The 25,205-nt window shown below is 33.0% G+C and overlaps 6 protein-coding genes across 8 annotated transcripts in view; 3 read left to right on the top strand and 3 right to left on the bottom strand.

Moving 5' to 3' along the window:
* Positions 1 to 3,939, top strand: part of LOC125054559 (DNA polymerase epsilon catalytic subunit 1) — a 37,173-nt gene extending 33,234 nt beyond the window's left edge. The window contains exons 37-42 of the mRNA XM_047656534.1: positions 120 to 197; positions 686 to 843; positions 1,583 to 1,745; positions 2,593 to 2,771; positions 3,355 to 3,487; positions 3,744 to 3,939. Of these exons, the coding sequence (XP_047512490.1) occupies positions 120 to 197; positions 686 to 843; positions 1,583 to 1,745; positions 2,593 to 2,771; positions 3,355 to 3,487; positions 3,744 to 3,911 (879 nt within the window). The 3' untranslated portion in view covers positions 3,912 to 3,939. The remainder of the gene's footprint in view (positions 1 to 119; positions 198 to 685; positions 844 to 1,582; positions 1,746 to 2,592; positions 2,772 to 3,354; positions 3,488 to 3,743) is intronic.
* Positions 3,940 to 4,163: 224 nt separating this feature from the next.
* On the bottom strand, positions 4,164 to 5,510 carry LOC125054560 (protein SEC13 homolog). Its single transcript, XM_047656535.1, has 2 exons — positions 4,834 to 5,510; positions 4,164 to 4,643 (listed from the first exon to the last, which is right to left on the bottom strand). Exons 1-2 carry the CDS (start codon positions 5,401 to 5,403, stop codon positions 4,272 to 4,274), a joined length of 942 nt encoding a protein of 313 aa, XP_047512491.1. The 5' UTR covers positions 5,404 to 5,510; the 3' UTR covers positions 4,164 to 4,271.
* Positions 5,511 to 5,655: 145 nt separating this feature from the next.
* Positions 5,656 to 11,052, top strand: LOC125054561. The gene is made up of 6 exons (XM_047656536.1): positions 5,656 to 5,698; positions 9,615 to 9,756; positions 9,823 to 9,882; positions 9,956 to 10,129; positions 10,303 to 10,446; positions 10,529 to 11,052. The coding sequence occupies exons 2-6, from the start codon at positions 9,685 to 9,687 to the stop codon at positions 10,883 to 10,885; spliced, it is 807 nt and encodes a 268-aa protein (XP_047512492.1). The 5' UTR covers positions 5,656 to 5,698; positions 9,615 to 9,684; the 3' UTR covers positions 10,886 to 11,052.
* A 64-nt stretch (positions 11,053 to 11,116) lies between these two features.
* Positions 11,117 to 13,303, bottom strand: LOC125054562 (ras-related protein Rab-8A-like). Of its 2 annotated transcripts, XM_047656537.1 has the most exons (6): positions 13,105 to 13,303; positions 12,791 to 12,851; positions 12,512 to 12,716; positions 12,284 to 12,424; positions 12,172 to 12,174; positions 11,117 to 11,677 (listed from the first exon to the last, which is right to left on the bottom strand). In XM_047656537.1, exons 1-6 carry the CDS (start codon positions 13,226 to 13,228, stop codon positions 11,573 to 11,575), a joined length of 639 nt encoding a protein of 212 aa, XP_047512493.1. In that variant the 5' UTR covers positions 13,229 to 13,303; the 3' UTR covers positions 11,117 to 11,572. The 2 variants fall into 2 exon arrangements, with proteins under 2 accessions (XP_047512493.1, XP_047512494.1); XM_047656538.1 differs by lacking the exon at positions 12,172 to 12,174 and having other exon boundaries at positions 13,105 to 13,302.
* A 369-nt stretch (positions 13,304 to 13,672) lies between these two features.
* Positions 13,673 to 16,672, top strand: LOC125054563 (DNA-directed RNA polymerase II subunit RPB7). Its single transcript, XM_047656539.1, has 6 exons — positions 13,673 to 13,830; positions 13,915 to 14,024; positions 14,829 to 14,988; positions 15,145 to 15,195; positions 15,362 to 15,499; positions 16,576 to 16,672. Exons 1-6 carry the CDS (start codon positions 13,819 to 13,821, stop codon positions 16,624 to 16,626), a joined length of 522 nt encoding a protein of 173 aa, XP_047512495.1. The 5' UTR covers positions 13,673 to 13,818; the 3' UTR covers positions 16,627 to 16,672.
* A 1,657-nt stretch (positions 16,673 to 18,329) lies between these two features.
* LOC125054415 (myosin-I heavy chain) overlaps positions 18,330 to 25,205 on the bottom strand; it is an 88,550-nt gene continuing 81,674 nt past the window's right edge. For both annotated transcript variants that reach the window (XM_047656296.1, XM_047656297.1), the window contains 9 exons: positions 24,861 to 25,029; positions 24,352 to 24,537; positions 23,493 to 23,678; positions 22,807 to 23,014; positions 22,364 to 22,496; positions 21,669 to 21,804; positions 20,864 to 21,100; positions 20,046 to 20,249; positions 18,330 to 19,936 (listed from right to left, as the gene is read on the bottom strand). In XM_047656296.1, the coding sequence (XP_047512252.1) occupies positions 19,835 to 19,936; positions 20,046 to 20,249; positions 20,864 to 21,100; positions 21,669 to 21,804; positions 22,364 to 22,496; positions 22,807 to 23,014; positions 23,493 to 23,678; positions 24,352 to 24,537; positions 24,861 to 25,029 (1,561 nt within the window). In that variant the 3' untranslated portion in view covers positions 18,330 to 19,834. The remainder of the gene's footprint in view (positions 19,937 to 20,045; positions 20,250 to 20,863; positions 21,101 to 21,668; positions 21,805 to 22,363; positions 22,497 to 22,806; positions 23,015 to 23,492; positions 23,679 to 24,351; positions 24,538 to 24,860; positions 25,030 to 25,205) is intronic.

Genomic DNA, 25,205 nt, shown 5'->3' with positions numbered 1-25,205 from the left:
TCCATCTTTTATCCCGCGCTCTAGCAATATATCACTTGCCCATTTTTAGTAAGTTTTGTTTTTTTTTTTGCGAATGTCAACATCTCTGGATATTGAACTGTAAACATGTTTTATGACAGGGAAAATTACCAGAAGGACTAGTAGAAGTGGGTTCATCTCAAGTTCCAAAGCCTGATGATGAGGAGCCGGATCATGAGGTAAGCTAAACGCAACAGTTTTATAAAAACACATACATATGTATGTTCATATATGTAAAGTTAAAAATACACTACTATTATCAGATTTATCTTTATATTATCTCTCAGCCATTTAATGCTCGTTTCATGTCGTCAATTTTGAAAACCTTTTTTTAAATTTCTGTAAAGCGATAAAAGTTACCTAACGCATTTTAATTCGGGTATTTTTTGTTTATTCATCTTTCCTATCATGTTGTTCTTTCGACTCTTATGTGACATTGCAAATTATTAAACGAGACAATATTCAAAAAGCTTTCTTAAAATCCCATGTTTTTCCATTACCAAATATATATTTTTCTTTGGCTAATTTCCCGACTATATTATCATCTTAGATATTAAGTAACTTAGTGCGTATAGATATTATTATTACCAAAATAGCCCCTGTAACTAAACATTCTGAAAATCTTCTTAGTATGCTGTAATAATACATTAATTTTTTAATGTTATAGAAATCCATAACAATGCAATGGAATCTGGCAAAATTCCTTCCGAACGGCGTTCGTGAACACTTTTGTACTGCGATAGCTGGCTTTCTCAGTGCAGCTCACGAAGAACCTGGTAATCTGGCCACGCTGCTCGCTACTGAGATGTCGCAAAAGCTATTTCAGTAAGTATGAAATTATAAGTATTCGTACCAATATGACGAATGCTCCATCGTATTGTATTATTATATATATACGTAGTTACAAGTTTTTTTCTGTTTTTGGTGAATTTCCAATTTTGGGTGTATTGTTGAAAAAAATTAAGATAAACAATTGTTTCTCTTTTTATTACTTAACTTAAACAAATAGGCTAGTTCTTTGACATATAAACATAAAACCTACAGGCTTTATATATGTATATACATTATACATATATATTTTGTACATGTAGGTGAACTATTTGTGATGTATTAGAAAGAAAGAAAAACTTTGATTCAGCAACATTCCATTTCACATTTTTAGCTCTTTTATATACAAACAATTTTTGGAGAAATAATATAAAAATAACATTAAAAGAAATGTAACTTTGGTAAGCGATGAGGTGGTTAACACTCGACATTTGCTGCGCCAAAAGCGTATCGACGATTTTCAGTGTTCCTTAATTTAGGAAACAGCTTTTAAAAACTATATAAATAAAAATGAATCGCAAAATGTTACTAAGCTCAAATCTCGAAGACGGCGTCGCCAATTTGAGTATTTTTTTTAAATACCTTGAACTCTTAGGAAGGTTTATTACAAGGTTTTAGACACAATATTAAATATTAATAGAAACAATAAAGAAAGAAAAACGTATTGCAACGGACGGCCTTATCTGAGCTATCTTTCCAGGCAACCTTAGACTATACTTCTATATATATTTTACAGAATAACGGAGAAGATAAAGTCCCGTATGCCTATCCTTCGTATCTCTGAGCTGGAGAACTCGCCCGGGTTGAGAACGGAGGCGCTAGAGGGTACTTCGCCCGCCTTACTGTTTGTCAATGCTCTATGTAAGGTGCTCTCCTTGGATCAGGCACTTGAAGATCAGGTGATTTTTTTTCCATACATAGTTTTTAAAAAAGACGAGAATTAAAATTGATAATACGTATATATAGATAGCGACCGTTGAATGTATTATACGTCTAAATAAAGTCATCCTTCCAGAAGTAAACCTCAAAAACATAACTTGTAAAAAAAAAGTCTCGCAAGCAACCAGGCTTCAGAAGATAAACCACTCCTTATATGGAAATTGTATTCGTTTTTACAGCAAACTCCCAAGTGAAATTAGAGAATTATCACTAAATAAATTCAAAGCCCTCGTTTAAGATAATTTAATCAATAAAGCTTTTTATAAATTTGACGAGTATTTAAATGACCTAATCCTTGGGATTGATTTGCTCCAGTTCAAACAATTTGTATGACTCAAAACTTAGCGATTAAAAAGAGTGGCGGAGAGTTTCTTGCCCGTTTACGCCCTTGACTTGCGAACTGGTAATAAATGTAAATTTAGAATTAATTTAACTTCTTTTCATGAATAAAGTTATTTTGACTGTGGTGATTATGTAATTAGCTAACCTGACAACATATTAATCCTCTGTTACCATATTAATATTACAAATCTATTATGTTTTTAATATATACATTAACGTGGCTTTAGGCGCACTGCCGTGCTCCTAGATATTATAATAAATTGATTTATTGAGTAATTATCAAGAACTCCTAAAAAGATTGAATAATCACCAATATTCTGTTAATTATATAAATTCTAACGTAGAGAAGATCATGATTCCCGGCAAAACAATAATTCTTGTGTGGGTAGAATTATTCAGAAACTAATCTAAAAAAAAAATATTCAGCCCCAAGCTTAGTAGGAAAAATATATAATTTTTCGACAGGTGACCCTCCTCCGGCGTAACCTGCTCCGTTTGATCAATGTTGGCGAATTCAGTTCGTTGGCTGAGTGGCGGGAAGCATCTTCATCTTGCGTCCTCTGCGAGGTTATTTGCAAAGTGTGCAACCATTGTAGGGACCTCGATCTGTGTCTGGATACACATAGATCTACGCTAGGCGATGTGTAAGTATCAAAAAATCTAAAAACATGTAATCTGAGGTCATTATAAGGTCATTGGATTGCATTGCTGCTTTATTAAAAAAAATCCTTTTTTTAGATTAATCAATTTTGGTAATCTAAAGTCTATATTTATAAAAACTAAATCTGTGTAATTGCATTCTAACTAAATCACACTTTTGATCTGTATCTACTCTCTGTTTCAATCAGGTTGTATCTGTGCATTGTCAATACAAACAAGTACTTATTTTTGATTTTTTTAAATTGCTTTGTTTAGATATCCTTTACGGTTTGCCCAAAATAAGGTTTATATACCTTAAGCCTAAAGATACAAAATAACAATAACCTAGACTATGTACAAAACCAATACGCAATAAACTTATTAATTTACGAGAATAAATGACTTAATTAAATACTATGCCTACTAGATTGACTAGAGCTTACCCAGAAAGCATAGCTTCAGGAAAAATTTAGTAAATTAAAAATAAATGTAATAAAACATTTTTAGTCAAATAAAATAGTTTTAAAAGTATTTTGTATAGTCTCATATGTTGTATTAATTGTGATATATCCCTTCCATTTGTTGTAGGCCTGTATGCCTTTGTCCTACTTGTGAAACACCATATGAGAATCAAGAATTAGAATGGCGGTTAATTGAGATATTGAACAGACGAGCTATGTCTTACACACTGCAGGATTTAATCTGTACGAGATGTCATCAGGTAAATTTTAATATAATATTAAGACTAAAATTTTAGACAATGCACTAAAAATGCGTTGGAAGACAATATTTTATGTTACAAATATTTGGACGTTATACATTTAATTTATATTTATTAATTTAAATAAAGTACTTTATAATCATACTTTCCTGATAAATTATCTATGAAATAGATGTATTCACATAGTTATTCTTTATTTTACCTTTCTATTATATAACATAAATGTTATAGTTAATAATTGTATTTTTCTTAACAGGTCAAACGGGAAAACCTAACGGTAGTATGTGACTGTGCTGGAGAGTTCACCTTAATGATACCAGCAAGTGAAATAAGATCCCAACTTGTCACCTTCGAGACAATAGCTCAATATTATCAAATGCCTTTATTGTTAGAAATCATTCAATTTAATTTAAGCAACATGTGATATTACAATAATAAAGTTACTTTTTACATGTTTTGGTTTAATTATTAATAAATATAGTACTATTACTACTATTTAGTAAACTATGCTGATGTGTGTCTAGGATAGGAAGCAATCATTTATTTTTAAAAACAATTCAGTAATTATAATTGAAGGACAGCATAGCATCTCAGAGAGTTCAATTTATAGAGCCTTGTTTAAAAGGAAGTTCAATAACGCATAACTAATTTAAGATTTATAAAAACAATAAAAATATACAATTACAAACAATTTATTGAAAATGTTATTGATTACAAGTACTCAAATTAATGAAACAATGATTACAGTATGAAAACAAATTTATACATGGAATCCTTAAATGAATCACAGAGTGCTTCTTTCATCATTGGATGTTGGCCCTAACCCTTTAGCTACTTCACTAATGCATTGCCACTGACCATCTGCACTTTCCCTCCATAAGCTAACTTTATTATCACCACCTGATACTGCCAAGATATTGCCAGTTAGGGACCAACTGACACTCCAAACAACATCATCAAATGTATTTAAAATAGTAGGTGTCCAGGAAACATTATCATCACTTGTCCAAATAACAACTCTTTTATCTTGGGAACAGCTAGCAATCATTGATTTTTGTAATCCTAAAGAAGGTGCCCAAGCAACATCCCGTACCCAGTCCATGTGCATTTCCAGACGATTCTCTTCTACCCATTGATCTCCTTGTTCTCTCCATATCTATAACATAGGCCACCACAAATTAATTGAAATTGATCATAATTTCCTACTTTTTAACCTATTAAAAATATCTTTAAGAATCAGTTCTAAGGGTACTAACTACATTAATACATAAGGCAAATTAACGAAATTTTGACTTTCCTTATTTTACATGTTTAACATAACTAATTTTAATAAATAATATACAAACCTTTATTAAATTATCACATCCACCAGATACTAATCTCTTTGGAGCATCTTTGTTAGTAAGGGGATCAAGACTCAAATCAGCAGATATGGCTGGGCACCAGCTTATTGAGTTAACTCCAATTGCATGAGCACCAGATATTTTCTTTACATCCCAATTTCCTGTATCTTGATTATAAGTAATAATGGACATTGACCCGTCCGAACTACAACATGCTAATATTAAACCGTAATCTGCTGGAGCCCAAGCTACTGAGTTGACAGAACTCTCGTGACCGGTGTATTCATATAATTTGGCCCATTCCCCAGCTTCCTTCCAAATAATAACTTTTCTATCATACGAACACGACGCCAATAGATTTCCATACTTCGGATGCGCCCACGCCACTTGCCATACTGGACCAAAGTGTCCCTTTAAATCAGCTGCAAGAGTTTGAGTTCCGCTTTTGATGTCGTAAACTTTTACGGAATTATCTGAAGAACATGTCGCCAGTCGGAGACCGTAATAATCTAGCTCTGCATCGTGAATCATATCCTCATGGCCTGTATCAATTGTATTTAGTACACTCAACATGTTTTCGAGGTTTACTTTATAAACTAAAAATTAAAATTTACAACGTTAAAATGTTGTCGTATGATGATATCTTTGCAAGATACATTACGCCAAATAAACTGTCAAATTGTCAAAACAGTTGACGTGGAAGAAGTGGGAATTAAAATCACTGAGTGATAAATATTATAAAAAGTGGCAACTTCTCAGAATATTTTATTCTATAAATACGAATATCTTTTGACATTGACTTTGACTATACTAATGATAATACGAAAAGTGAAACTTCCCGACCGATGAGAAAATAGAAATTAGAGTCATATCGCACCCCCAGATCAACACTGCACTAAGTCAAAACAGGACTTATTTGAGTATCGACTAAAAACTGTTCTCTCATGTTAGATGAAAAGTTATTCCTAGGTGTTTTAGATATTGTGTGATGAATCAATTGCTTATCAGTATGGCATTAGTTAATTACTGTAAAAAGTTCACATAAAGTGTTAAATCCTTACTTTTCAAGTTAATTCACTGTTGTAAAACTATTGAACCAATAAAATAAAAAATATTTCTATTTACTCCGTTCTTACTGATTGATTCTGAAATAATGCAGTGTAATCCTATCATATATTGGTTGTAAATATTCAGCAAAGAATTATCTGTTTCAATTTCAAGAATGTATCCTATATATAGAATGTATAAAACGGTAAATAAAATAACGATGTGTATGATAATCAGCATGCACTTTTATTATACACTGTTACAGTGTCATCAGCTATGTTATGAAAAAAAACAGTCTCTTACATGTTTGTGGTCGTATGAGACCCATAGATCAAAGCGCAAAAAAAAAACACAATCTTAAACCAAAAAATATACAAAGATTCAAATAAGAAAAAAAAACAAAGATAAAGATCCAAAAGGTAGTAATATTACTACAATACTTATTACTTATTTTAAGTGGTAGGTACTTTGCTAACACTCGTGAACATGGCTGCGATAATGGCTTAGCTACCCACATAAAATAATCCAAAAACTGGACTATATGTTATTTAAATAAAAAGTTAGCCTAATAGGAACATAGAATATATATTTATTTGTACCTATGTACAAAGAACTCTAAGAGCATACCTACTACTTACTTTAACAAGTCTTATTTAAATCACAACAGTGTAACATCACAGGTTTACTTACATAATAATTATCTATGGACTGCCTTAAAATTACTATAAAAAATAAAATAATAACAGGGTACTTAGATATCGAAATTAGGTTTCCTGTAAGTGCTGTGCTACTCTAAATTTAATGCTGTCTTGTAATAAGAGTTGACATAATTAGTGGGAATAATATTTTTTTCAATTAATTCCATTATATCTCTCTTTTTGTTTTCAGCCAGAGGTTGTTTTTCTGTATATGCTTTAAGCAATTGTGGAGAAAAGTTTTGATCTTTGTAGCGCCTTGATCGATTTCGAACACAAACTTTCTTAAAATCAGTCTCACTGTACGATGTTTTATAGAAGAAATTCAAAGGATGTTGCTTTTCAACGCGAAGTTGCTTAATGTCAATCCACTTGACTTGGTTATTGTCCTCATCCACATTAAAATTATTGCCCCAAGATTCCTGAATGACTTTAAGGTCATAAAAGTCATTGTGTAAAAGTTCTTTTACATGATACGGCTGTCCTGTTTTTTTCGCAGTACGAATTAAAGTAGCATATTGCTGTGGGCAATAAATAGGACCAGATTTTAAGCGTCTTTTAATCTGTTTTTCTATTACACTGTGGACGTTGTCCCCTTCATTTTGAGAATGTCCGCGGATCAAAAATGTATGTGTTATGGAATTAACTCTTAGCATATTGTTAACTGCGTAAGCATAGACAGATAGTAAGTATTTGTTTTTTGTTGCCCACAGCAATTGTCGCTATAGAATATGATATCCACGTCATTATTAGGATCACTTTTTGCAAGAATCAACTCAATGTATGCAAGGACACAACTACCGATCTCATTTGCACCACGCTTCGCTTCGGTTTCATCCCAGAAAAAACAAACAACATCCTTTGCATTTAAGTCGCTTACAGTCAATTTAAGACAGTTAATACGTGATTTATAGAAAAACTGGGAAACTTGTCCTTTAGGAACCTGCATAACTGCTTGGAGGTCGTACACTGCTACAACGACATTTTTATTGTTTTTATCAGCCTCCTTTTCCAATCTGGCCAGTCCTGTTTCTTTCAGGTGGTTTTCATAATTTTCACTTAACCTAGCCTTGTCTTCACCATCGGCATTTTTATAACTTTCGCAAAGGTCATATTGATCCTTCTTTGGAACATAAAATGAAATGTTGAACTCCTCATTGAATATCCTACTAAAAGTTGAAGCTGATGCAGGGGGTAAGTTATTTTGCTCTCTGAGGTTTTTATAATCTCGATACAAGTCTGCTAGGCATTTCTCGCATGAGATATATTCTCGTGTGGTTTGCTCGTGTGGTAGCTCTTAGGTAATGAGACTCTATTCTTGGGATAGAGTTTATAAAATCTTTTACTTCACACTATCTTTTACTTCAGAGTCTATTTTGCGCTGATTTCCATGCTTCCCACGAGCATCAGCGTCTATAAAACCGTCATCTCGTTTCTTTGAAACGGCTGTCTTAATGTATCTGTCACATACGCTCAGTGTAGCCTTAAAAAAATCTTTGCAGACCCTAATCTTCACACCATCTATTTCAAAATAATACGCCGAATTCAAAGCTCTTAATTTTTGAGAAGTAATGTACCTATATTTTGGTTTTATTTCTTGCGTGTGCCTGACAATGTATTCTCTTTACCTCTCTAGATCTCCCAGAATCCAATATTTTTCGAAAATATCCTGCCTTGCCTCTTCGTTTATTTTAGTTTTGCATTTTAACTTACATTTATCGCCACAAGATGGACGGATTCGACGTTCTGCGATCTTTTTTGTGGGGTTTGATAGAGAAACATAAGATTTACCTGTATTGCGCAATGTTTTAGCAATCTTTGATTTCCAGGCAGCAGGGTTTCGTACTCGTTTTCTTCTTGGCTTGGGGTCTGTTGGAGCAGGTTCAATGGAAACAACTTGGGTATCTGCTGCAGATGGGCCTGGTCTATTGGATTCATTATCAGATGAACTGTTCGAGCTGCTAGAGCTTGATGACGATGAGCTGAAGTCTGAAGAGGTACTTGAGCAGGAAGACGAAGATACTCGTCTAGGTATTACAGGTGGCCGGGATTTTTGTCTTTTTTGGATAGAAAAAGTAGGATCCGTATCCGAATCATCTATAAAATCACTTTCATTACTCTTATCAGGTGTTAAAGACTTTTTTGAAGCTACAATAGGTGATACCTCGAGAGCTGATGCTGCAATAGGTGATACCGTGATAGCTGATGATGTGACTGGTGATACCACGAGTGATGATGGTGATGCATTTGCTTCATTTTCAGCACAAATTTTTATTTTTCTTTGTTGAGCAGTTGACCCAGCTTCTTTTGAGGTTGCTTCCATTGCTTTTTCAAGCAACAATAGACCCCGACCCTTCATCATCTGCCAAATAACATAAAATATTAAATTTCATTCATTAATACTGCATTATCTCAAAAAACATGTTAGATCTTCTTTTAAAAAAAATTAAAAAACCAATTTTCAAAAGTATTCTTTTAGTTTAGATAATAAGTAGTAATTCTTAGTATTAAAAAATAAAATATTGCTCTTTTTACAGAAATTATAACATTATTCAGATTTACCAACAATAGTGCATCATTGAACAAATTTTCACCTTTATCAAACAACACTGTACTATTTTGGAATAATTAAAAAAATATAACATACCTTCGTCACCAATACAGTATTATTTAGAAATACTATCAAATCAGCAGAAACAGGAAATTCACCAACACTGTATTAAAACTAAATAATTCGGAGTAATTTTCTATTTGCATTTAACAATACTTAATTATTACGAAATAATTCACTGTTTCGTAACGTCACTACATGCTGCTTCCATAGACGAACATGTCCCAACTGGAATTAGATTCATATTCGCGGTACGACTCGGTAGTTATTAATTCACTAATAGAGACTTAGCGCGACATCTGTTGGCTGTTTTTGCAAATATAGATATGCCTGTCTTAGTGGTATGCGCGGAAAAAAATTGCCTATTGTTCTAAATAAATAAGTCGATTTTGGGATTTTTAGACTTAATTCAGTATTGTTCTGGGTGTGCGATATGAAGCCGAAAACATTGATGAGATAATAATTCAAATACTATGTCAAAGTCATATTTATTTTCACAAAATGTCTGAAATGGATGGTGGATTGTTCTTCAATATGGAGGGCTTATTAAATAAAGATTATCGTGGAGTAAATGTAAGTTTTGTAACAGTTAAGCGATTATAATAAAGATATGGTTCTAAAATTTCGTTTTTTTTTCAGATTGCCGTGTACAGCTTGGCAACTGCAGGCTTAGCGCTTGCGATACACAAAGTCCGTCCGGTAAATAAAATAAACCAAATGCTGTGAAATATTAAAATATTACATAATATTAAAATTGTGTATTTATATCCAGGTTAGCAAGTTTTCGAAAGCATCTAAAATTCCAGAGCATTTTATAAAACAACATGAGCCTCTTAGAGGTGTGTATGTTGGAGTACAACACTCACCAGTGAGGGTGTTAGTCAATCACAAGGCACCAATTTACATACCATTATGGCATTCCAGCAAACCTCCTCTACCAGTTAAGGTAATACACATGGAGACAGTGGCGTAACTATAACATCTGAGGCCCTTGGGTTGGGGGCCCGTGGCATTTTGCCAGCCCTGCCACCCTATTGTTACGCTACTGAATGGAAAGTAAACAATTTGCAAATAAACAATAATTTCCAGTTATCATTAATAGAATATTTTAATTTGCAGTTATGGGGTGTTGATATAGTCAGTACAAATGCTGTTAATTGGCTAGATTGTGTTGCAAAAGGCCGGATGGTTACTTTAAAGCCCATAACCCGGGATAAAGATGAATTGGTTTCAACAGTACTTTTGCATCTACCACAACCAAAGGTAAATAACAAAACAATTGCTGAATTATATTACAACTGCAACTATTATTGGGGTTACTAAGAAAAAACAATTTTTTTTTCAGACTAAATCAGAAGAAACCTTAGATATAGGACAGAAACTAATTGAACTTGGGTTTGCTAAAGCTTCACTTCCACAAGGCATTAAGAAAAATAGTATGCAATCTAAATTAGCACCAGTGTTACTTAATGCTGAAAATAAAGCAAAAAGTTTTAGAAATGGTATTTGGTCAGATAAGTTACCACCAATTCCCAGTTATGTTGCATATTGGAGGAAAGGGTCAACATTGAGTAAGGAACTGATTGTGCTCTCTTCAAGGAAAATCCTGGATATGTTAATTTTCATATTAAAAGGTACCTTTGTAGGAATCAAAACAATTTCCCTCAAACCATTTAAATCTAAGCCAGTGCAGGCAACATAAAAGGCATTTTACTTTAATGTTTTCAAACTTATAAAAGTACCAATTGTGTTATGAAATTTATAATTTTTTCACTTGGTCACTTGGTCTTATATTACTCTCATGTTTAGTGAACTAACAAATTCTATTCTGTATATAATTGTTGAAAATAAATTTACTACTTCTATAAACTACACTGTTTCATTATTATTAAAAACTAAGTTTTTGACACTGAAATTTAAAATAAATAAATCCATTTATAAAAGCACTGTTTATTCAAATTAAATATGTAGTATATATTACATTAAAATATATATCTTAATTAATATAGCAAAAGAAATATACGGCTAATAATCTATTGAAATAATTTCTATTAAACCATGTCCATGTGAACATAACCCCAGTAATTTTAAGACTTAAAATGTCATAAAAACAATTTTATTATAAAAAATACTGTTTAAAATAGGAGAGAAATGTGGTGAGAAATGTATCCCCTTCTAACTACTTTCTAGTTGACATTGCAAATTAATATCCACAATTTAACACTTGAAGAAAATGATATTATATGGATATAAAAATACAAAAGCAAGTCTTGACTCCATGTGGAGTTGCACCAGTTAAAAACGTAGGTCGAAAAATAGTGTTGGGGTTCTGGCCCAAATTCACTTAATACAGGAGAAATTGGCGCAGTTGTAGGAAGAGACTGCATTGTCAGAGGATGGAACAGCGAGACAACCACGAGGGCGGTTTGCGCTGTTGATCATTGGCCTTCAACTGGTGTGTGCCTCCACGGGCGCCTGGTGGGTTACTCGCCTCCTAGACAATATACATATATAGTATTACATTAGTCCCACTTATTCATGCTATATATTGTTTAAAGTACATATAGTAAATTTTCCTAATCTATATACCCTAGATCTTAAAGTTATTAAAAAATATTTAAAATATGGATGGTTTCCATATCTATAATTAATGATACATTTTTATATCTACTTATAAAACACAAAATAACTACTACTAATAAGAGTAAAGTTCAAGATAGGCAATATTATAAAATAAAAATGTATAACAAGAACACATCAAACAAACAAACAACATCAAATCAGTAATATCATGTAAGTAAAGCTACAGCGTCAAATAACTAATAATATATTAATTAGTTATTGAATAGGAAATAATTAAATAATAAATAAAGTTCTTCCTTATGACTAAATAGTCAAGGAAGAACTTTTATAATAATTAATGTATGTTGTTAGGCCAACAATGAAAGCAAACTATTTAAAAATACACAATATCACAACACTTATTACCTTCTGTGCCCATATATCAGTCATGTAACAAGAAAAAACAATAATTGATTATATATTGCATGTCTAATGTATTATAATAATAAAATAATATTATTTAATAATATAATATTACCTGTTTCTTCTCCATCTTAGCTTTGATATCTCTTGCTAGTGTATAGAAGGCATATTCAACATTTAAAGAATCCTTGGCAGATGTTTCTACAAATTTGATTTGATACTCTACTGCTAATTGTTCACCTCGTTCTTTTGATACCTGTAATCATTCAAGGTAAAGATAGAAAATATTGACACCAAAAAACAGTTGTAGCATGTACATATAAGCATTGAATATTAAGAATACCTGTCTCTTAGAGTCCAAGTCACATTTGTTACCAAGAATCATTTTCTCAACATCAGCACTTGCATTCTCTTCAATATTCCTTATCCAATTCTTAATGTTTTCAAAGCTCTTTTCATTGGTTACGTCATAAACAAGCATTATTCCCATAGAACCTCGATAGTAGGCTGTTGTTATAGTACGAAATCTTTCTTGACCGGCTGTGTCCCTAAAGTGAAAACGAATATAACACAAACATTATCTGATACGATACCAAGCACAGCTAAATCTAAATATACTCACCATATTTGTAATTTAACTTTTTTGCCGTCGAGGTCTATTGTTCGTATCTTGAAGTCAATGCCTGAAAGAGATCACGATCAGTGTTAAAGACTAGAGTCAACTAATTAAAATTACAGTGTATGATGTCATAAACAGTCCATTCAATTAATTCGATAAGGGCTTCTTTTCATCAACGAACCGCGCCCTTTTTGTCTTATGAATAAATGTGGAATTTTACAACCAAAGATAACAAAAAACATAAATCGAAGGTAATTACGTATAAAAAATACAAGATTTTTGACAATAACCTTAAGTACAAAGACAATATTACTCACCAATAGTGGATATAAATGATATATTAAAGGCATCCTCTGAAAATCTAAACAAAATAGATGTTTTCCCCACTCCAGAATCGCCTATTAACAGCAATTTGAATAAATAGTCGTAAGTTTTTGCCATTTTTTACAACAATCTAAATTACTGAATACACGGCCATTCATTTGGCATTTTTGATTAATCGCTAATCGCTTAACGCTGAAAGTTGAAACGTAGGTCACTTGTCACAGAATTATTTACTCGCTTGAAAAGTGCACAGAAAAGGATGTAAGCTTACAGCAATAAGGTATACGAACAATTTTTAAACGATTTTTGCGTAATTTTCACCGTTTACTACACGCAGCGGAAGTTGTCAGAAAAGGAATAATTTCTCTCCTTTGTTGCATTGGATAATTTTTCATTCAAGCTATAGTTATTGCTTATTTATACATACTTTATAGCTTTCTCGATGAATAAATAGACTCGGACGAGCCAAGACCATTGTTTTTTAATCTAACCACTATGCAAAATAAATTCATGAATTTACAGTCGAAACGAACAAACGTTGTTGTTAAAATGAAAAACTGATCTCAATCTGTGGACTGTGCTGACTGCTGGCCAAAACCGCTAGTTTGAGTTGTGTTTATTATTATTATGCCACAAAAACTTTATTCTTTATATTATTTTTATTGTTAAAAGTATATAATAATGTCTGATTTATAAAATAGAACAAGATGTTTTATCACGTAAGTCTTTTGGACCATTCTCCGAACATTTTAAAAACGGCATCCTTTTTTTAATTTGATTTTATACATATTTGTTGTTTTCAGATATCATTAGAACACGAAATATTATTGCACCCTCGATACTTCGGGCCACAATTATTAGATACTGTTAAGCAGAAGCTTTATACTGAAGTTGAGGGGACATGTACAGGAAAGTAGGTACTATCGAATATTAGTTGCTTAGAGGTTATAAAAAGTAAAATGTTTGTAATGAACATATATTAGTGCTTATTTTAACGTGCAATTCCTTAAACTATAAGTTCGATATTTTATCAGACAGTTTAATGTTTAAAGAACTTTATTTCTCATTACAATTTTTTTTTACATGAGAAATTTAATATTAAGTATATACGAACGAGATACACGTTCACAGTTTAATAACTGAATAGCCAACGAATAAAATATTCTATTAATGATATATATATATATATAAACTAGCAGACCGGCCAAGCGTTGCTGTGGCTAAGGTTTTTGTTATATTAGCAAATTATTCAAGGGAAACGGTAAGAGAACACCAGTCATGGGGACCACCATGCTTTATTGGTGGTTATGCCATTAAATTGTAGCTTATGTGAAATGCTGGTACTTTCAACAAAGCGCCATTTGTTAGAATTGTGACTATCAAATAATAAACAAATATTTTGCAATCAAATATTATATTGCGGGTATAAATTGAGATGTAAGCTATCCTATCTTTTAAGTTGGATCAAACCACACACAGTGTGCAAATTTGATTGATATCGGTTTGGTAGTTTAGGAGTCCATAGCGGACAAACAATGTGACACGTAATTTATATATATTAAGATATTCAATGTGTAAAATAGTCTAGTAATAAATCCTTTTGATTTAATTCAGGAAGTTAGTTTATTTAGTCCACTAATAATTGGGTTCTACTAAGTGTTTGAGTCTTTTTAAATTATTTGTGTACATTATAATTTTACATTCATCATACTTGTAGGTATGGGTTTGTAATAGCAGTGACAACAATAGATAGCATTGGGGCTGGTCTTATTCAGCCTGGCCAAGGATTTGTTGTGTACCCTGTGAAGTATAAGGCAATTGTCTTCAGACCTTTTAAAGGAGAAGTACTTGATGCTATTGTAACACAAGTGAATAAGGTAATAAGAAAAAGCTTTATATTTCAAAACAGTTAAAATTCTGCAAAGGTTAATATTCAACTAGGAGTATTAACTGACAAATTTTACTTAACTGAAGGTGATCCAGTGTGCTTTCAAATCTGTAATCATATATCATGTCATATTTAATCTTTTCAGGTAGGTATGTTTGCTCAGATTGGACCACTAAGCTGCTTTATTTCCCACCATGTAAGTTACCTGAAAACTTCATTATATTAGTAATACTTCTATTCCACTTCCATGACATACAATTACCCATCTTGTCTTGGAAGTGGAAATTAAAGAATGAAAGAAACTGAGTCCACAAACCAAGAACTAGTTTTTCAAATTCTTTAATTATCAAAATATGTTTCAGTCAATCCCTGCTGACATGGAATTTTGTCCAAATGTCAATCCACCATGCTACAAAAGTAAACAGGAAGATAATGTAATTCAAGAGGAAGATGTTATCAGATTAAAAATTGTTGGAACTAGAGTTGATGCAACAGGCATTGTAAGTAATCTTGGTTAAAGTTTTAACAAGGATCTTGGTTAAAACTTTGCGCATGTTAAAAACAAGTTACGATGAAAAATTATTTTAAGAAACGCCACAAGCTTAGTTAATACCAATATTATATAAGGAGAAAAGAATTATTCAATTGTACAAAATACTTAACTTCTAAAATAAATTAGCCATCTTTTTATTATGAGTTACATAAAATGTATGATATATATACATATATATGGATATTTTTACAGAATTACAAATTACTTATCACCCTAAAAATTAAGATTTGGGTCTGAAATCAATATAATTATTATTTAAAGCTTTATGAAAAAAAAAATCTTAGTAATAGCCAATGGCCAAATTAGTGCACACACTATTACATATAATATCTAGTGAGCTATTTTACATTTTGGCACGTTTAAATAAAGCATAAGGGTCAATTTATACTAGCGAAGAGTCAAAGCGCATCGAAGCGTCATTACTCATTACAAAACTAAATACAATAGCAAATTTAAACTTAACTCCACAGTGTAACACACACATAAAAAATCGCGCGTGACTAACGCTGATTGGTACACGCGCATTCTCGCGAATCCACGCGCCCATTAGCGAACCTACTCGTCATCAGTTTGAACTCTGAAGTTGGCGTGCATCAGCGTTGATCACAATAGATTCGGACAAAAAATTAATTTACATGGTGCTAAAAAATGAACGCCTATTTAATCCAAAAATTAACTAGCAAGATTCAATAGCACTACTGTTCATGCCTATTACTACACGTAAGAGTGCGGCTTCGCTTTAGTTGTGAAGAATTTTACGCTTCGATGCGCTTCGACTTTGCTCTTGTAGAATTGGACTACGTCATATATTTTAATTTAATAGCCTTTTTTATTAATTGAATGTTAACAGTACAAAATTCAATGTAAAATGGTCTGACTCATTCGCATAATTCTAACAGGAAAAGATGTTTAAATTTTATTTATTTAACCAATTTATCTACATCTCATGAAATATGATATGTTGATTCATGCTCTTCTTTATGCTTAAAAGCAAAATAACATACATATTGTTTTTTTTTACAGTTCGCAATTGGCACCTTGATGGACGACTATCTAGGTTTAGTGACACAATAATTATATTTTATAAGAATGGATTAAAAATAAAAGACTTCAAACTTTATTGTTTCATTTATTTGGCATTTAATTAGTTGGGACATTTAGTTAACACAAAATCATCAAAAGAGAAAATATTTGGACATAATCAGTCTATTTGGGCAGTATTATGGTGCTTCAGTTTTATTGTTCATAAATATCTTAAATCTACACATAACATACACTTGTCAACCAAACAATTTAAAAATATTGATAAATGGTTAAGGAAGTATGTCAGTCCTATTAATGGAAGAATATCTGCTATAAGCATTGTCACATTATGTTTACATTTATTTATAAAACTGCCTTTTTTAACAAATCCAACTTAAATTAATGAAATATTTTGAATACATGATGTTGATGGCCAGATATTTCTCGAAACATTTTATTTGCGATTAAGTCTTCCCAAGATTTTTACATACTTATTTAGACCTATGCAATAAACATTGCAGAATAATGTTAAATTATAGCAATATTATGTCATTTCGGTACAATAACATTTAATTATATTCTCATTGCTTTAACATGAGTATAATAATGTTCATATTTCGTCAAATTTTAATATATTTTATTCAATTATGTCAGTAATTCTAACAGTTAGTCTATCTCTATATACATATTCTTAAAAAATAACTAAAAATGTATATCGTCAAACAAAATTGTATCCAAAGGGATCAAAGTCTTTGGTTTATCAATTATATACAAATTATCAAAATAAATAAAAAATATTATTGACCATATTCATGATATGACAATAAATAATACTCAATATGAGATCAAAAACTCAATCTTAGCGATATCTAAGCACCAAATAGGCCTAAATCAAAATAAACAGACGATTAACATTACAAAAGCATGAATTGCTCACTTTTATTATCTACTATTTATATATTTTATCATAAAATATTGAGACATAACATTGTGCAATATAGTGTCATAATATGCAAGATAGAAGATATATTTGGAACAATTTTAATTTATTTGCAGCTGGCTCACTGATTATATGCAAATGCGCTGACGGCGAGTAAATAACAAATCACTTTGATTTAGAGTAATTGACGCCAAAAAAGCTTTGATTCTTTAACATTTTACACTAGCTAAATTTTAATTTTGATTAAATTTTGGCCGGTCAGCGACATTGCGTTAAAAGGCACAAAATAAGACATCAGAATAAAATTATTCGCAATCGAAAACAGATAATATACTATACTACGTACTCAACAGTACAGGAAAGTTCACCGAAGCAAAGGAGGGTTAACAGTAGGAATTAGCTGATATGATTTCTTACGATTAGGATGTAGTAACTATATATTCATCTACAGAGATTATTATAACATCATATTAAGTTATATTATGAGGTTTAGAGTGTGTTCTAGCTCTAGAGAGACCTAAAGACGTTGGAGGAAATATTTGAGTGCAATTTACAGCCTTGTAGTTTTGATATTAAATGTATTACAGCGATTCAAGATAAAGAAACCTCGCCTAACGCCCGAACCCAATAACTAATAGTAATCTTAATGCAAATGTTGTAACAAGTGTGCCAATAACCAATCGATGGATTGTAACAGCCATCTGTCGATACAAGCTATCCATGGGAGGTCGGATCGGTGTCTGGATAGACCTTTGTATGTCGATTCCAACAGTTAATTATTTAAACAGATTTTAACTTACACCAGTTTTTTAAATAATTAAAAAAGCTGTTTGTTATGTTTTAAACATAGACATGTATATTTAAATGTTATTTGTACGGTTTTATTTACTTTATTTGGTTTACATTGATTATCAAATGTAAGTGTAAACTCAGTAAAATGAAACGACAAAGAGCATTTTATTCGTCGCCAAAAATGGATTGTCTTCTTAGGGTTTGGTTATTGGGATGCAGATAGGAGATCGACGACTGTCATGGATTGTGGATTAATTATTGGGTTCGGGCGTAAGAATGTTATGCGCTAATCGTATTAGATCCAAAAATCGATAGTGACATCTAGACAGTTAAGCACAGACTAAAAGGGGAATAAGATTTGTATACTATCTAACACCCAATTCTTAACAATATGATTAAACTGTTCACATAAAACATTTAATTAATAATACTGATATAATTTATGTAGTTCATTACACTGTAATTCACGTGTAACGACGTGAGGAGAGAGGAATAATCTGTGGATGAAGTTTACCCGCGCTTTTGCTTCCCCGTCATCTGGCTACGAATCTCAATCTTGACCTGTCAAATCTTTGAAGTAAATGGAACAAAGGTGAGATTTTACTAACTAATCAATACAAAGACTAGCATGTTTAAATATATCTAGCGTAAAATTAGTTTAAAAGACTATACAAACATTTACTTCACGACCGTAATTTAATTCTACAATAAAGTGCGCTAATACAAAATTATCTAGACATACTAAAATAATTTAAAGGTAATTCTACCATGATGTCGATTAACATAACAATTATCTAAAGGCTAAACTTCATAGTTGCTGTAAAAATGAGATTTTAAAGTTAAAATTAAGGGAAGATAATAAGAAAAAATTGGGAAGAAAATATTGAAAAGGTATATTTCGTTACGAGAGAAAATGAAGTAGCGATAAAGACAAAGATCTCAGAAGTTTTATTCCTACAATAGCTACGAAGTTTAGTGTACTACTAAGCATATGATATCTCATTTGTTCTCAAAAATCCGAAGCGAAATTCCGAAAACAAATGAAATTTGTTACTTATAAACTCATAAAGACACAGATATTGGTGTCTTATTCATAAACGTACAGCCCCAAATACATTTGTCAGATATTTATTTGACACAAATGTGATAAGGATGTCCTTAGAATATAATAGAATTCAATAGAAATTGAGGCTTTAAGTAAGTTAATGAATAAGAAAAGAGTTTAAACGATCAGTTTAAACTCGTGTTTTCAAGTCGTTGGTGTGATTTAACAAAGTATAAAATTTTCCGGCAAAGTATATTTCCAGCAAAGAAAGTATTTTCTAGCAAAAAAAGTATTTTCCAGCAAAAAGAGTATTTTCCAGCAAAAAGAGTATTTTCCAGCAAAAAAAGTATTTTCCAGCAAAGAAAGTATTTTCCAGCAATGCCAAAGTAAGGTACGGTCGTCAATCCCAGTCACACCGTGTAGCCGTCACCGGCCGTAGCTCAGTGGCTGACGTGGAAGCAATGGCACTAGGCGTGCGGATGTCAGGATGCGGCTGGAGCGCCACCTGGCTGTGGCACCGCGGGGCACACGGGGCCCCGCACTGCCTCTATGTAGTCCTTTATCAGTGTCGCGATCTGGTATGCCTAGAAAGAGTAATTTTATTACCAAACGATTTTACACCAGCAAAAACTTCAAAAACCTGACTTCATAGATTTTTGAATGAATACTGGAGTAAATAAATATTCTATATACCTGGTCAGTAGAAAGCACCAGCTTGGCGTGTTTCTTGTCAGCCCTTGTGACGAGTAACAGAGCCCTTGGAGCTGGAGATACAGCCAGTAACTGGTCGTGGTCGTGAGAGACCAACGCAGCTCGAGACCCGCGTCGTAATAATGTCAACCCACGTGCATCTACGGCTAGCCAGAGGGCTCGAGGCCAGTTCGATGTAAATGATTGCTGGAATTTGATAAATTAAATTTATTACACTCAATAAGAAGTTTAATTCATTAATTTGTTAAAGATGCCTATCATATATAAGGTAAATAGTTATAAATAGGTAAATATCAAATGCCAGCATATACTATAGTTATCTATGCCTAACTGTTTCAGACAGTAATAGTAAATAACACATTAAAATAAGATTTGCTTAATAGTCGATGTCTACATTTAAAAAAAAGGTGTATGATAAAAAAATATTACGTAGAGACTTCTTATAAATTCGTATATCTGAGGACTATTAACGAAACGCCGTCTAAAAATTCTCAAATTTGAAATCATAATTCAGTAAGACAATATTTTCGCTGTATTCTATACGGCGATATATAATAAATAGTTGGCACGCGTTCTCCGTTGCTCCTACGATATAGGCAAATATTATGAGGACCACCTAAAAATCGACGACGAAAGAAAGAAGGTTGATCACCTACTTGTTTATGAAATAAAATGATTAAAGAAACGAATGCAATCTGAGGCCAACAACCGCGCTTGGATTAACGCTACTGGATGATTATTAGTAATTTCTCAATTTCCTTTTTTCTTATTATCACCATTAACAAATTTGCACCACTCACCATAACATCAAATATCGTGGCCCTAGCAAGTGGCCACGAAGCAGCCAACGTCAAAGCTCTTTGCATAGCCGCATGAGGCGGAGTGCCCCGCAAAGCCAGGTGGTGCAATCGCACAGCTGGAGCTGGTAACCCTGGAGCCAATCTTGCTGGAAGTACCGCTACTGCCGCCGCGGCACATTCCTCGCCTCCAGAACATTCGCCTTTCACTACTTGGGCGTGAAGTGCCGCTACCATTACCTGTTTATTAGGTTAACAAGTGTAAGCGGATAATAATTTGTTTTTATTATAAAGAATACAGATACACCAAAATAACACATTTTTTTTTAAAAGACAATTCACACCAATTGACCTAGTCCCATGCTAAGCTGGTGAAGCTTGTGTTATGGGTACTAGGCAACGGATATACATACATATTATAGATAGCTAGACATATAAATACATATTTAAACACCCAAGACCTTAGCACAACACTAAATGCTCATCACATCGATGTTCGTCTCAGCCGGGGATCGAATCCGGGACCCATGGCTTCGCAGTCAGGGGTACTAACCACTAGACCAACGAGTCATCAAAGTCGTTAAAAACATTCGCGACATCTTAAATCAATACATCACGAAAAATTGACTGTTAGAGTAGTTACTAGATTAATATAAAAAAATTTTGAAATACAAGGCTGGGTTTATGTTTAGTAAAATAGTTGTACCGTTTTTAAAGGCACAAAAACTCTTATTTTGAGACAGGATTTCGGAAAGGTATTTTTTTAGAATTATTACACTTCACACGTAATTTGTTATGTTTAACATACCGCTTCGTCAGTTTCAATGGGCAGGCGGTCGTGTCTCACAGCATGCAGCAGTTGGTAATACAATAATTCTAATTCCGCCCCACAAGCACTGTGAAGTGGCCGTTCACCAAGGAATAGGCGCTTCTTGAATACTAGCCTAAAATAGTTTTAAAATTATTTAAAGATATCAAAAGGTTTAGGTTTATCGGAGAACTAGTCGTTACAAATTTATTTGGAATTCTATTGAAGTTCTAACATCCATAGGCAGAAATCGAATGTGGTTACAGTATTTTCCTACTTTTATCAATAATAAGCAAATCTAAAAATCTCTCTTTGATAATATCCTCGGAGCAGTGAGATCGCTCTGGGAAGTCTTCTCTTCTGAACTTCTGAGCTTCTGGAAGGAGCTAGGCTGGCTTAATTATCCAGGACTGAGTCCACACTACTTTACTAGCCCTTTGACAACTATAGTGCAAAAGGAATTATTAGTAAAAAAACAACCACGAAAAAGGTAGATGTTGCCAATTTATAGCTAAACAATAATACTATTTATCTACTAATATCATTAATTTATTAAAATTATGACCAAGTGATATAGAATTTCTGGGGTTGTTATCCTAAATATTACTCGAAAGTATTTCTATTCTACTCTATTTCATACCAAATAGTTATATAAATTGACGTACATGTACATGTTATTATTGAAGTGAAATTACCTGCAAGCAGCCGCAGTTGCGCCGGCCTTCTCCCATCGAGCGAGTACGTCTCCAACACGTTCGGCCCCGCCCAATGCACGCTCGCCCGTACCCGCTGGGGACGAGTTGGCGCATACCTCGTATAAGGCGTAGCCTGGTAGAAAAAAATATGTTATGATATATCAAGAAAGAGAAGGGAAGGGATATAATTATATATATATGGACTCCAACGAGACTAGAGTACGAGAAAGTGTTTGTATTTTTTAACCTAAATTTATAGTTTGTGAAAGGCTTCTTATGAATGTTGAACAGTAACTATTCTTAAATTTACAAGCAATTACACACACATACATGTTGTTGGTTAAAAAAATATGATAAACCTATATTTAACAATTAATATAAAAATTAAACACCAAAGAATATAGTTCTTCTAAACAATTGTCATAATTGGGACTCAATCTTACCAGTAGCGGTATCAGTAAGTCCAATTTTCTCTCTCAGCATGGCCACAAGATGGTCAGCAGTAGCTGCCGGTCCGAATACAAGTCCGTGTTGTTTTCCGTCCAGTAACAACACTCGGACATGCATTGGCCGTCGCGCTGCCGCACAGAGCAACTCCTCTTTGGAAGGTGCTGCTACGCGTCTCGGCACTTGGGCTATGCTTAGTGCCACCTAAGAATAACATTAAGTGATAAATTTAAAAGAATGTTAAGTCGAAAATTTGAATTTCGAGGCCTTTAATGTTACCATAATCTATTATCACTAAAACTAAGAAAAATTGTGAGTTTGCATATGTATTATGTGACGGATTTTGTTTCTTCTTGTCATCTTACTAATATTATTTTCGACTTTCCAGTACTTTACACCACATAATGGTAACTTTTAGGTATAAAGAGTAGGTGGTCTCAAAGCGTTTTACTATTGGGTACAGAAAAACGTTATGGCGCGTACGTATGGGGGTTAAAGAATCTCCAAAAATTGCAGACGTTCTCCCTAAGCAGAATATAATATAATTGTGTTTTTAAACAAAAAAGTAAACAATTTGAAATATTAAAGTTCCATCTGGATATATGTTTTCAGAACGATATATCTAAAGGTTGCAGGCGAAACACAAAACACACAATATATATTATGAAAGTTTAGTTCTAACCTGTTCTGCCCGTCTAGCAAACTTTCCCTCTTCCCCAGTGTGCAAGGCGGCAGCTCGGTATCTTAAATGCGCTAATAACAGTCTCCGCAGAGGCTTCGCAGGGGGCAAAGCGGCTCCAACCGCAGCGCAAAGCAATGCCCAATGACGCGCTGATACACGGGAACTGGGTTCTGGATGGTCTGTTGTCTATGGAAAAAGAATATCTATAATCTATGGATCTAGTCCTAAGGTGAAATTCAAAAGCTCTGTTAGTAGTAGTCTGTAGTTTCTATTTGGCTTAACTGTAACTCTAAGATTAAGATTAATGCCAGACCTAGCTTAGCTCAGCACCGAGTTCGTGACTTCGAACCCTACTACATGACTTTTGTCTCTTATGTACTTGCTCTAACAATATAAAGTTATCACTAGGCGAGTGAAGGAATATTGTGTGTTGTTCTCGTAATGTAAGTGCGTGCTATTTCATCATTCCTACTGCTGATAGAGGATTTTTGTTTTTTGTAATATTTTTTATTGTTATAGTTAATTACTTAAGGATGTCACGTGGAACATGGTGTAATGGTTGCAGTCCTTACAAACATTTTGTAAAATAAAACTTGGCAATTAAGAAGAGTGGCGCAGAGTTTATTGCCAGTTCTTCTCGTCCGTTCTACCCCCTTGATTTGAGAACTGGCAGTAAATGTAAAATTAGAAGAATTTAATATGTATTCCTTTATTGACCTTCATAAGTAGTACGTTGTGTTAACTAAATGAATGATTTTGAAGAACAGGACAGTGATCTACTTACCTATAAAATAATCAACACACATACATGCGTAACACAAGTTCATAAATCATCGTTCATCGTTCTAGCATAGTTTACCTGTTTTATAAGTTGCATGTACAGTTCACAAAGCAGTGTGTCTTTCTGCAGACATCGTTGGAGCAGTGACTGCGCGAGTGCCACTCTATCGTCACTGTCGCTCTCGTGGCTGCTGACGCTACTGTTACTAGCGAGGTTACTGCTGCTGCCTTCGTTGCTGGTTAGACCCGCGTGGCTCATTATATCCTGGCATTTAAATAATAATTATTAATAAATTATTGAATAATAACTACAAATACTAAGTAAAACTAAACTCTTAAATTTTTTTAAAAATGTAAAAGCTAATCTTAGGGTTAAGGAGTCGAATAACCTAGATATATAATCAAAACGCTTTGAAATTTTTTAATTAAAATATAATATTGTTTTTAGATATGTTTACAGTTTCGCGAATTTATTTGGGACATCCATTACAAAAATCCCTATGAAACACAGATAGTTTAGCATGATACATGACATTTGTATAAAGGTGACACATCTCAAAGAAATTATTTTCTTATTTATCAAAATACCTTGAAGATCTGCATAGCAGCAACTTCCTCAGCCTCATTGAGTTTAGTGAGCGAATGAGGCAATGTACGGGCCCAACACCAATATGCCGCTGAGAAGCTTTTGTAGCTTTCGCCTTGAGATTCCGCTGATATATCGAGTCTAACTCGTTCTAATCGGTGCTTGCTTAGCCTGGAAATGTCAATCAAAAGTTAACTTTGTAGTTATTTTGCGATGATTCAAAGTTCAATTTGTCTTTTTTATTTATACGTAAATTTTGTAAGCTATGCGAGGACTTTTTAAATAGCATTTTTTTTATTCTATATACAATACATCCATCCTGATTTATATTAAAAATAAAATACGGT

This window comes from Pieris napi, chromosome 12 (genome assembly GCF_905475465.1).
Source record: "Pieris napi chromosome 12, ilPieNapi1.2, whole genome shotgun sequence".
Taxonomy (NCBI): Eukaryota; Metazoa; Arthropoda; class Insecta; order Lepidoptera; family Pieridae; genus Pieris; species Pieris napi.
The sequence above is the reverse complement of the archived record's forward strand: the minus strand, read 5'-3'. Positions and strand labels throughout refer to the sequence as shown.